This window comes from Syzygium oleosum, unplaced genomic scaffold (genome assembly GCF_021117445.2).
Source record: "Syzygium oleosum isolate NSW1041296 unplaced genomic scaffold, Sole_v2.1 Sole_v2.26, whole genome shotgun sequence".
Lineage (NCBI taxonomy): Eukaryota > Viridiplantae > Streptophyta > Magnoliopsida > Myrtales > Myrtaceae > Syzygium > Syzygium oleosum.
Window position 1 is genome coordinate 175,086 of NW_026607510.1, and position 13,158 is coordinate 188,243.

The following is a 13,158-nucleotide window of genomic DNA, read 5'->3' on the forward strand; positions in this document are numbered from 1 at the left end:
GAGTGAAAGCAGAGCAATAATGAACGGTCGGAGACTCAGAGTCAGCAGAGAGAGAAAGTACTCAAAGAGAAGAAAAAACAAAATGGAACCGAAATTTGATCCGATCCAAACCGAACCGAACCAAATTGAACCGAATCATCAACTAACCAAATTTTTTTACTTATTGTCCGAACCGAAATCGAAACTGAACCAAAAATGCATGAATTTTCGGTTTGGTTCGGTTCGATTTCGATTTCGATTCGGTTTCTGACACCCCTAATGGCGGGGTGAATACGGTTATGGTTGGCCCCATCACTAAAAACACACACCTCTACGCGATCATATCTTGAAAATTTGCAATTTTCTCATTTTCTCCTTACACTTCCATATTGATAATTAAAAGAATGCTCCAAGTATTTTATTCCCCTTTTATCATTAATTAACCGTGGGGAATTTTTTTCTAAATTGAATTCTTGCATTCAATTCTCTGTTCCTTTCTTCTTCTAATTTTCAGATGAGTAAATTTACTCTTTTTGGCAAAAGAAAAGAACATCCATTCACGGAATAGTTTTGTCGGAACGGACTTATTTGAAAAAGAAAATGTTTTCATTTCCACCACAGTGACTTTATTTTAGGTTAAGGTACAGATCCAAAAGTCACCGACATTTTTTTTCTCAGGCCACCGTCTCCGTCGCCGCCGTCCTCTGTCTTCCTCCATAACTTCTTCTCACCGTCCAGTTTGCTGTGACAAATTTTCGTACGCAAGAAGAACCCATTTTTACAGTGATGAAGAACTTGGGTTGGTGATGTTGTTTCCGCATCCGGTGGCGTCGGCTGTCCGAAACAGCAGAAGTGACTAGCAGCTCTCAGAACTTGGTGAAACCGAGGTAACGTGAAGCGATGTCTGCTCGCCCTTGGTAGTAAAGTGGAAGGGCCAGTCTCATATTGGGGCATTGCCGCCCCTTTGGCTGAACGATGATATTGAGCTGGTCAGCTGCAAGTGCAAGGGTTCGCAGGCTTTCCTTGTCGCTGCTGAGTCTCAGTCGTCTCCCTCCGTCCGGCGGCGGCGATGCCGGCTGTTGCAGGAGGTTCTTATCTTCTTCTTGTTCCAGGCCCGACCCTTGTAATTATGGCCTTCGTCGCGTCGCCGACGCTGCCAATACCACCTTGGGTCGGTTTTCCACCTCGCGATCCCTCTCGAGCATCGCAAGCGAAGGCGAGAGCGCCGCGTGTGCGGGGATAGAAACGGCATTGGACTCGGTGGTCAAGATTTTCACCGTCTCCAGCAGCCCCAACTACTTGCTTCCCTGGCAGAACAAGCCCCCTCGCGAGACGTGGGGTTCTGGTGGGTGCCCCTCCTCTTGTTGCCGTTTGACCCTTTTTGTCCCTCGCGTCTAAAATCTAATCTTGTTTCCCTGCTGACTGAAACTGAAGGATTTGTCATCCATGGGAAAAGAATTATTACCAACGCTCATGTAGTTGCAGACCATACATTCGTTCTCGTGAGAAAGCACGGTTCGCCTACCAAGTATCGGGCACATGTCCTGTCTGTTGGTCATGAATGTGACTTGGCCATTCTGATGGTGGACAGTCAAGAATTCTGGGCGGGCATGAGTTTCTTGGAGCTTGGAGACATTCCGTTCCTACAAGAAGCTATAGCTGTTGTTGGGTATCCTCAAGGTACTTGCCGCTCAATTCCGGACCTATTTTACACTGTTAGTGAGTGAGTAAGTTAACTCTTGCTTCGTTGTAGGTGGGGACAATATTTCCATAACCAAAGGTGTTGTCTCCAGAGTTGAGCCTACTCAATATGCGCATGGTGCGACTCAACTTATGGCAATCCAAATTGATGCAGCTATAAACCCGGGAAATAGTGGGGGCCCTGCTCTCATGGGTGATAAAGTTGTCGGTGTAGCTTTCCAGAACCTAACTGGTTCTGAGAATATTGGGTGAGTTCTTCTGTTCCTTTTACGATGAGAACATTGGTCACGGTCTACATACCAGACATCTATTGCACTGACCTTGTTTTATTCCCTCTTTCTCATGTAAGGATTTATTCTGTTAGAGCTTCCTCATACACTTAGAACTTAAAAATAATGCTAAACCTTTTTATCCTGTTGAATTCCAATCGACTCAGTTTGTGTTCTGTGTAGAGGTTCCATACATGAATAATTTCTCGTTTGACTTTCCCCTAGACACTTCCAATTTCAGTTGAGTAGATCAGCTGTTTGCTTATCAATGAGATGTACTTGCTCAGACCTTTCATTCCTCTTTGTCCAATTTGATTGTTACCTAGTATGCATCGAGAATCCTAGACAAAATGTGCTCGAGTTGTTAGTTCATGCTACGCTTCTGAACAATTGTACTCGATGAGTATTTTCTATCTTCACATGATCATGTGGATATCTGTCCTGTTTTGAGGATGGAGAAAGCTATCACCTCAACAGCAAATTATCGACCTTCTTTTATCCTTCTTGGACTTCACTTAAGCAAAATGTTCAAGTACTGAGGCTTGGCTAGCAGATCACTCTTTGCAACATTAAGGATAGAGCAACTTCTTAGCATAAGCTTCTTATCATATACCTCAGCGTTTGGATTTGCCTCATGGAGTGGCCTTTGCTGCTGCACTCCTTCTAGCTTCATATGCATGGTTGTGTACCTAGAAAGGCATCATATGGATACTTAATGAATTCTTTCCTTTTAATTGCCATCACAAAACGATGTCACTATGAGTACTTCATACAGATCATGATCATTATATGCCATTGAATAAAGTACATATATCTTGAAAATCACATTAAAATAGATTTCAACAATTGAACATGAGAGTGCTTAAAAGATAGTTCCTTCTTGTTTGGATTGGTTTTGAATATACCATCCTTCTAGTAGTTGAAATAGTGAATGCAGTGGTTGGAATTGCTAAGAAGTTGTGATCACTATTTTGGAGGTATTTCCTCTTGTAATTCTCATAAATTAATTCTCTTAGTTCTCCACTAATTTTTTATCTATGGTTTGTAGATACATAATTCCGGTTCCAGTAATCAAACACTACATTTTTGGTGTTGAAGAAAGAGGAGAATACACAGGATTTTGCTCCCTTGGCTTGTCATGCCAGCCAACTGAAAATTCTCAACTGAGAAACCACTTCGGGATGCTGCCAGAAATGACTGGAGTTCTTGTAAACAAAATCAACCCTCTTTCAGATGCTCATAAGATCCTCAAGAAGGATGATGTCATCCTTGCATTTGATGGTGTGCCTGTGGCAAATGATGGAACAAGTATGTTTGTATAATTATAGCATTCAGCCGTAGTTTACCATCATGCCAATAGCAGGGAATATATTCGTGTTAATATAATTCTTGTTGGTCAAAATACATGGATAGTACTAATTTCATAATTACCCTGGCTTTACTCGTATCCACCCTCAATGTGCCATGCATTTTTTTGTCGTTGGCATCTCAGTGATTTCAATCTTTTTGAGTTTGTAGTAGCTAGACACGTGTACCTGGCTTTTTGTCTGTGACACCGGGCTTATCTAATTGTTCTGCTTTTGAGTTTTTTTGTGCTTTTTTTGGCATGTGTTTTTGTTGAACCTAATGTTCCTTTTATGCGATGCTTATTGCAGTTCCTTTCCGGAACAGAGAGCGCATTACATTTGATCATTTGGCATCCATGAAGACGCCCAATGAAACGGCCTTAATCAGAGTTCTTCGGGATGGAAAAGAGAATGAATTCAGCATAACCCTCCGACCAGTGAGTCATTCTGACATTTTTTCTTTCAGATTTATGTCTCAGTTATGGTTGTATGATACCATATATTTATGAGCAGGTACTGTTCTTGAATGACAGAGAAAGTGTAATATCTCCTAACATGTAAAGCCAAATTGAAATAGTTCAAACTTTTTTCACCTTAATAAATATCTACAGCGAGAAATAGCTGGCGTATTGATGATAACCTATTTCATCTTGTGGATTGATGATTTTGGGTTGAGGATGGAGATTTAGTTTCTTTGATTGGCTAGGAGAAACAATTATTTATGCTTATGATGGAATCATATCATTAACAAGTTTAATAAAATAGAAATCATTCTCATGCAAATACTGAAAGGTGACTGTGAATGACAAGAGGACTATGGTTGAAACTAGAATATTGACAGATCTGGTACTTGCAAAATTTGTTACACTGCTGTTTACAATGACCTTGGAGCATAGGCATGAATAGATCTAGTCGCACTATGGCATAATGAGGAGCAAAGCTTTTACCACTGAGGCGGTTGGATGACTGGGATAAGGCCTACTTTCATATGGTTTAAAGCCCCCTGGGCACAATCTCAAGGAATCTTAGTTCATCTAGAGTGTAGGTTACGCTTGTGTATCAGGATAAGGATAACTCCAGCTTTATCCCAACTTGTCCCATGGTGCACCGACAATGGCCTCACTCAAGATGAGCAAGAGTTATGATACATACTGAACATTCAGATAGTGTTTTTCATGTCAAAACTTTGTGATTCCTCTCTCTCTCTCAAATGGGTAGTGGTTTGTTGAGAAACTCTACTTCCATTTAGCGTTCTCATTTCTCCAGTATTGATAAGGAAAGCTTTTGATATACAGCAGAAACCATTTGAAATAGAGTCAATCTCTTATTGGCTTCTATATTTTTGTGTTATGGGTCTTATTAATGAGTGGTTCAAAGGCATTACTTAAGACCACTAAATATAGTAATTATGCGTAAAAAAACTTTGAAAATTGAGTACTAATATATTTCAAAAAAGTCACCTACTTCAAAGAGAAATATCTATGTTTTCAAAGCACATTTGATGACCCTAAGCAAGTGCCTTAGGAACACTTTTTAACATTTTCCTTATGTTGTTATCTCGGCCGATCTTTCGTTTTCTTATTCTAGAGATACATTGATACTATTTTATCCTGGCAGCCTTAATGTCATCGTTTATGAAGTTCTTTTTTCCCTCTTCTATAAAATTATATAATGCTACTCTGTGAATGGGTTTCACTATCCAGTTGTTCGACTGATTAAGAGCCGTTGAAACTTGTCGAAGAATTATTAAGTTCTAGCCCTCATGCACCTTCAGGGTCACTTAAAACTTTGCACAATTATTCTGTTCCCACATTAATTATTAAGTTCTAGCCTCGTGCACCTTCAGGGTCACTTGAAACTTTGCACAATTGTTCTGTTCCCACTTTCATGATATGTTCATCGATGTTTCTAACAAATTAGTGATTGGACATCAATGAACTTGCATTTAACAGCATCCTCTTCAATGTTTGAGAAGGATTCAATGCGAAGCCTGTAATGGCCATTTGAACTCTTCTAACTCTGGCCAAAAAAAACCTCATCTAACAATTGTCTGTAGAGTCTAGGGGAACTTATTTTCTTACTCAAAGCAAACGATTAGGTATCCAAACTCATTCACACCGTTCCCACAATTATTATCCGGTGATAAACCAGATGAGGCACGCACAACCATTTTCCTACCTCCTTTTTAGGTGGGGGGTTAAATATGAGCCTATCTTCCATATATTTTTAAGAGTGTTTTACTGAGGACTTTTTTGGCTGGAAATTATGATAGGAAGCTAAGAATCTAGCTGTCACAAATTCTAATTTGGTCAGAGAAAAAGATCAACTACCTTAATAAAGAAAAGGATAAAATATATGAGCCATATTTTTTTGCTGAGTAAGCAAGCATTCCTATTCAAGAATAGATTAGGGCAGTATGGCATTAGCTCGAACACAGCAACAACAAAATTACAACAACCTCCATCTACGACAAATGTCTATATGCTGAGAGAAAGCAGCTGTATTACTTAGCCTATACATGACATCGTGCTGAACAATAAGATATAACTGTTAGAAACAACATAAGAGTCTTCATGTATCTTTTTATTCCTTGCAGCCCGTATATGAGTAATATTTGCACACCATGCTAACTTGAAAATAACAGCAGGAATGGCTTTGCCTCTCCAAGTCCTGGAAGCCCTTTGCAATTCTTGATTCCAATGCTGTAGAGATCTAACAACACATCTACTATAAACTTGCTGCTACACTTCTTTAGATACCACACATTCTATAATTGATGATCTCTTGACTCCAAGTGAGATTCATAAAGAACACACCACTCATTCATAGAAGAAAACCATTTTCTCATCCTATCCTTTTTGGATAGTGTGTGTTCAAAATGGCCAGTCAGCCTATGAAGCTATGTTGGTACTTCAGTGGAGAACCAAATCAGGTTGTGCCACTCCACTTTCTTTGGTTCTTTGAAGATGGCGTAGTCTAATAAACCTTATCAGGCTGCCTTGAGTTGGTAGATAGAGTTACACAAAGATGATCGAATCAATACCAAATCATCTAATCTTGCAATAGGCCAGTTCCCTCTGCTATCTTCAATAACATCAGAACCTTGGCTTGGAGAAAGTGACCAGAATCATACACAATCCTTCTTCCGAAGATTTCCAACAAAGCCCCCAATGAATGCCATGGATCCTGCGACAGAAAAGTGCTCTTTCCATCCCAAATTACATATTGAATAAAAGGTCTAAACTCATGTCTAAGCTTGAGCAATTTCCTCCAAACATAAGAGGAAGTAGCAGAAGAAGCAACCTGCCATATGCTATTATTCTTCAAGTGAAAAGCTTTAACCCAAGCTATCCAAAGGGATCCAGATTCAACCAATAGCAGCCAAATCGTGGCTAAAGCTTTGTTCCAGTGCTATATTTGCTTCAATCCCAAACCCCTTCCTTCTTTGGTAGATAAACAACCTCCCATTTCACTTTCAATTCTCTCAACTTATCATCAGTACCAGTCCAAAGAAAGGAATTACTGCACCTCTCTATTGTTTTGATGACTTTTTTTGGGCAAAATAAAGATAACACACCAATAAGAGACAATGCTATCTAGGACTGAGCTTATGAGTTGTAACCTGTCAGCAAAAGACAGTCTCCTAGCAGTCCAGCTTGTTAACTAACTCAAAAGTCTCTCAATTAAGGCCTTGCAATCAGCTTCAGATAGCTTCCCAGATGTTAAAGGAAGCCCTACATACTTCACAGGTGGAGAACCTCTTTTAAAACCACTCAGCTGAGCCATCTCCCCCGGAGTAGCTTCAAAGAGACTCCAGAAGTATACATTGCAGTTTTTGTTGGATTCAACTATACGATTGAAAGGTTATAGAAGCACTGAAATGTTTCCAATGCCTCCTTTGGAGCCCCAACACTCCCATCAGTTAGTATCAAAATGTCATCAGCAAAACAAATATGAGTGAGCTTTATTTTTAGCACAAAGGATGAAACTTCAGCTTTCGTTGCTCAGCAGCCTTACATAACACTTCAATCACCATAAGAAAAATTTGGGTTACCTTGCCTGAGATCCTTACCACCTTGAAAATAACCCTCAAGGCCACCATTGATAGTAACAAAGAAGCATGCAGAAGTAATGCAAAATCTCGAGGGAAACCCAATGCAGCCATGACATTGAAAATAAAAGGCCAATGCACTTAAGCAAAGGCCTTCATAAGATCTGCCTTTATAACACTCCTAGAAGACAACTTCTTTCTTGTGATAGAGCTTAACATCTTCATGAGCAAGCAAGATATTATCAGCAATTTTCCTACCCTCAGTGAAAGTTCATTGGTTCTTACTGACAAAATAATGGAGCGCTATGGATTTTAGTTATGGATTTGTAGACAACATCCAGCAGGAGATAGGCTTATAATCAGCCATTTTAGAGGCATGTGGACTTTAGGGACCAAAGTGATACCTGTAAACTTAGGCTGCGCATGGCAACCATTCTGTGTCCGGGAACAAATTCTGCTCAGAAATGATTCTTTTTTATTCCGTGCCCGGGAACAATTTCTAAGCATTTGAAGGCGTTTGGTAACTGCCCAAAATTTCTATTCTTAGAATAGAAAAAGAACAGAAATGCATTTGGTAACTACACAAAATTTCTTTTTATTAATAATATTTTAATAATATGTTGAATTTTTTAATATTTCTTTCTTTTTTTCCTTTTTTTTATTTTTTTTCCTTCCCTTCCTTGGCCATGGCCGGTCGCCGGCGCCGGCAACCGGCCACAGGCCAGGGTCGGCGAGGGCGTCACGGCCCTCGCCGCCAACTTCGCTGGTGGTGACGGCGAGGTCGGTCTCGCCTTGGCTGGGTGAGGCTTGACCTCCCCCAGATCTGGCAAGGCCGACCTCACCGTCGCCATGGTTGGGTGAGGCCTCGCCGTCGCGGCCGCGAACCGCGCTCGCCCCGGCGGTAAGGGTGGCCGGCGACGGCCGCGATGCGCTCGCCAGCCCTAGCCTATGGCCGGTGGAGGCAGGCGGCAAGCCGGAAAGAAGAAGAACAACAAACCAAGAAAAAAGAAGAAAATCAAGAAGAATCAGAAATGGAAAAATTGTTCCAGAATCAAGAAGCAACTTTTTTTTTGCTTCTTGATTCTGTTCCAAAATTGATTCTGGGAATAATTTTTTGCAAAATTGTGCCCGGGCACAAAAATTTTAACAAACGCATTTCTGTTCCCAAACTGATTTTAGGAACAAAAGAATAGAAATTTTCACTGTTTGGCAAGTTGCCAAACGGGCCCTTAGCTGCTTTCACGCATTGATTATCCCGAAACAAGCTAAGTATAGCAGCACCAAAATCCCTATCAGTGATAGGCCAAGAATCTTTGAAGAAATGAGAGGAATGCCCGCCAGGACCATACCAAAGAGAGGCTTGGATTTCCTCAACTGTGATACGAGATCCTATAGATTATCAGAAAGTTGATAGTCGAGCAATTCCTTAGCTGAAAGATGATTCCACTGGAGCAATTAACATCTGGAGCACCCAATAAGTCTTATAAAAGTCTGCAGGTTCTGCCACAACTTCATCATACATCTTAAGATGCTTCCATAATTGGCCACCTGAGATCTAATAGCATTCCCCAAAGTTCTCACTTTCACCACTTAAAGAGAAAATACAGTATATGGATCACCAAGCTTCATCTAGATTTTTGTTTATAGAAAGCTTCCTCAGCTTGCTGCAGATGCCCCAATTCAATTCTAATGTTCTGCTCTTCCTCAGTTAAACTTTGAGAGTGATTACTCCTAAGAGCACAGGACAGCAGCAAACTCAAGATTTTTTTTTTCCACTTTCTCAGGGAAAGCACCAACAAATTTCTTATTTAATGAGCAATGAGCAATACATTGGATATTCAGTCACCACTTTATTCCAATCAGAATGCACAATTCCCTTATACTCATCATGATCTGTCGAGAAATACTTGAAAGACTTCTTGGATTTAACTTCATCGATCTCTAACTGAAGTAGAGCATAGAATGATCAAAATAACTTGCTACCCTCCGAGGCTCGCCCTCATGGGATAATTCTGTCATTCTTTGCATTTCACATGAGCCCATTCTAACTGCATAACATGAAGCAATGATGGATGTACTCAGTAGCCCCTACAGTTACCACCCATTTGTGTACTAAGTATATGTTGATTGATCTTTGTATATGTGTGCTTCCCTTGTCAGCAAAGAGAGAATTTAGGAAGGCTGTTACAGTTGTTAACATTTGAAAAATAATAAATTTTGCAGTTGCAACAGTTAGTTCCAGTACATCAGTTTGACAAGCTTCCAAGTTATTACATATTTGCGGGTCTGATTTTTGTTCCACTCACCCAACCCTACCTTCACGAATATGGTGAAGACTGGTATAACTCATCGCCTCGGCGGTTGTGTGAACGTGCACTAAGAGAACTTCCCAAAAATGCTGGCGAACAACTCGTTATTCTTTCACAGGTTTGTATTCTTCCACATTCTACTAGAGCCTGTTGACTTCTTTTATCAGCAGTAAATTTTTGTTAGATAGGATGATCGAGAACCTGTGTTTGATTAAAAGCTATGAGGGATGTATATGCTGAACTTAACGAATGTTGTAAGTGATATGACAAGCCTTTCTTGAGTCTGATACTTGGTCATTGTGACTGCAAGATGTAATATCGGTTGGGAACCATGCTCCTTTTCATCATGCGCAAGAGGTGGCAGTGCAAGGAATAGCCAGATATCTCAAACTATTATAATGTCCCAAAAACTGAATCTGTTGAGATTATTATAGGACGTGAAAGAAGACTAGAAAGGTAAATCTAAAGGCTTTGTTCGAATTACTAACAAATGCTGACTGCTACAGGTCCTGATGGATGACATCAATGCGGGGTATGAACGTCTTGCAGAATTACAGGTACCTGCATCGTGGGATTGATGAATTTCATTGTTGAACTTGTGTCTTTTTAAAAAGAGGATATTTCCTGTGGTCACTTGAAGAATTTGGAAGGGTAGAATTCAACAGTTATGCTTTCTTTGTAACGCGTACGATCAATCTCACGCCATTTAATCGTACTACCGATCGATTGGAAAAAATAAAGGTAGAAAGGAAAATCAAAACAAACATTATGAAGAAAATCAGTGCTGTCAATTTTTAGTCTGGCCAACTTACAAATTGCTCCACTAGTTTTTTCTAGTCTCGGTGGTTGGGGGTTATGCCCGCTGGTTTTTTCTCCACTAGGAAGTTGTCCTGTTTTTGTGAAAATATTCTTATATTGTGGTTGACAGGTGAGGAAGGTGAATGGCATTGAAATTGAAAATTTGAGGCATTTGTACCGGCTTGTGGAGGACTACAGTGGTGAAAGCATACGATTTGATTTGGACGATGAAAGGGTAATTGTATTCAACTATCGTATGGCTAAAATTGCCACCTCTACAATTTTGAAGCGCCATAGGATACCCTCTGTCGCGTCGACTGATCTCATTGATGAACAAAACAGCCAGGAAGACTTGGCTTGCCCCGTTTAAGCATTCTCTTGAGTTTCATACAACGCAGTAAAAGGCCTTCCGAGTTTTTTTTTTATCCGGAAGCATTCACTTATTGTCTGCTTGATATGTGATGAGCTGGTCAATGATTGAGTAAGCTGGAACTTTACGATGCTTTCTTTTTCTTTTTCTTTTTCGTTTTTTTTACGGCATGGACCTTTGGTAAAGGTATAAGATTTTGATGGAACCGATTGAAAAGTTTAGGACTCATTTATATTATTTTCCTCGAATTCCAACACTTTTCGAGATTATCAACTACTTTGACAGTTTGCCAATAATTATTTATGAAGCGTAAGTTATCAACTCCTATTTGAAATTACCAACTCTTATATAAGTAAAATTGTCATTTTACTTGATTATTTGGGAATTGTTAAATTTAAGTTGTAGGTTCAAATCTTGAAATATCTATCTGTATTTGGGATGATTGCAAAAACCCATGCTGAGCTTCGCTCTCCTTATCAAATATCATCTTCACAATTTGAAATCAATATTTGTGCATCTTTCCAACTTAAAAGACCTATCTGTCCCCATGCGCACCGCAATTTACACCCAAAAAGTGAAATGCAAGGGTGGGGATGGGATAATTTGAGAATAAAATGGTGAGTTGTAAATTATATGTGGGTGAGAGATGCAACTTGAAATCTGATGCAAAAGAGTGAGAACGGTAATTATAGATTTTGGAATGTGACGAGGGGAGTTGATAGGAGAGCAAAATTATGGTTCATATCTGTAATTTTCCCTATATAATATTTTTGTAATGTATCTTATCAACAATTTTTCTTCATCAAGTGTTTCTAGTGGTTTTATTTAATTGGTCAAATGTCAACTTTGTGCATCCATGCAACACGTGTGCGAATTTGCTTGCTACTTTATAAGTTAATCATAGACGGAATAATGTACACATTCTGTCTTCTTCTTCTTTTTGTCAGAATACACATTCTATCTTAGATAATTAAAAAGATAAAAATATCTCCACTACCCCAATATAAACACATACTCATCATTTTAAAAATTGATCGGTGAGATAATATAAAACGCCATTTTATTCAAATTTTGCCATTCATGTAATAAACCCACAAATAAGCAATATTCAAATGATGGAAATCAATATTTCCATCAAATGTTTAGTAAATGTAAGTAAAAAATAAAATAACACTTTCTTTTCCAGTTGAAGGCACCATTAAAGGCTCTCAACTGTTGTTATAAACCCACATTTTGATTTATTTGCCAATAAAATATTATATTTATTTTTCGTTCCTTGATAGTTGAAAGGCTAAAGCTCCCTTCTGAGCATTTTGTAAATGCAATCATATGCTGTCATTGGTTGGATGAGAATGGTGGAACTTTTGGTGGCAAGCAATTAATAGATACATCTTAAGGTGATACCATATGCTTGTGATATGTCTTCTGCCTTCTCTTGAAAAATTTCATCAGCAATTTCGAGCCTGCAAAAGATATGAGGAGCCCTTTTTTTGTGGCTGCAAGACTTCATCAGATCTTAACACTTTCCAGTCGACTTTAGCCAATGGCTGGATTTCTTACTGAAGCTGTTTCTACTTCTAAATTCGGGGATACACTGCTATCGAGTTCAACTTTTTTTTGAGACTGTTTAGCTAATCTGTAGAGATCTTAATTCTTTGCCAAAGTCAGTTTATGCTGTTCAGCAGACCAAAGTCTAGCAGTTTTGTGAATGCCTTGAAGGCTTTGACTTGGCCAAGAAGATTGAAATGAGCAATAAGAATCGTGAGGGGACACTCTCATTTCTGTAGTTCAAAAAGTAGCTCCTGCAAATGATACTTCGAATAGGATCAAATCTTTCATGTATGTCCTCTAATTCAAATGATTAAATTGTTAGAAGTTACAATGCACCAAACTAAAAGCAAATGGCATATATATTGCGTTATTTAAAGACGAGCAATATTTTCCGCCATCTCCTCCAGCCTGGTGAAATTTCTTTTGATCAAACCTTTAATTTGTGAGTACAAGTTATGAAAATCGCCCATACATACAAGTTATGAAAATGGCATATATTGTGATATTTAAAGACGAGCAATATTTTCCGCTATCTCCTCCAGCATGATGAAATTTCTTTTGATCAAACCTTTAATTTGTGAGTACAAGTTATGAAAATCCCCCATATGAAGCCTTTACTAATGTTAAATATGAGTAATGTCTCTATTTGTAACTCATTCAATCAAAGGCATGAGTTTCTTCCAACTAGGAATGAAGGAAGACCTTATGATAATACTCACAAGTAAGAGTCACGTCCAAATGGTCATTGCATCAAATGGTTATCTAAATACTCCTTTTGGGGGCT

At 39.1% G+C, this 13,158-nt stretch overlaps 1 protein-coding gene across 2 annotated transcripts; it reads left to right on the forward strand.

Moving 5' to 3' along the window:
* The first annotated feature begins 642 nt into the window (after positions 1–642).
* LOC115682640 (protease Do-like 10, mitochondrial) lies at positions 643–11,060 on the forward strand. 2 transcript variants are annotated; one of them, XM_030606918.2, is made up of 8 exons: positions 643–1,324; positions 1,414–1,659; positions 1,733–1,928; positions 2,998–3,257; positions 3,605–3,732; positions 9,570–9,773; positions 10,162–10,212; positions 10,584–11,060. In XM_030606918.2, exons 1-8 carry the CDS (start codon positions 955–957, stop codon positions 10,821–10,823), a joined length of 1,695 nt encoding a protein of 564 aa, XP_030462778.1. In that variant the 5' UTR covers positions 643–954; the 3' UTR covers positions 10,824–11,060. The 2 variants fall into 2 exon arrangements, with proteins under 2 accessions (XP_030462778.1, XP_056159207.1); XM_056303232.1 differs by having other exon boundaries at positions 1,465–1,659.
* Positions 11,061–13,158: the final 2,098 nt, after the last annotated feature.

What these genes read in the sequence shown, in the direction of transcription:
- LOC115682640 (XM_030606918.2), top strand. Translation starts at nt 955, where the DNA reads ATGATATTGAGCTGGTCAGCTGCAAGTGCAAGGGTTCGCAGGCTTTCC. An exon ending in TGTGGCAAATGATGGAACAA is followed by an intron (nt 3,258 to 3,604) that starts GTATGTTTGTAT and finishes TGCTTATTGCAG; the next exon opens with TTCCTTTCCGGAACAGAGAG. An exon ending in TCAGCATAACCCTCCGACCA is followed by an intron (nt 3,733 to 9,569) that starts GTGAGTCATTCT and finishes TAAATTTTGCAG; the next exon opens with TTGCAACAGTTAGTTCCAGT.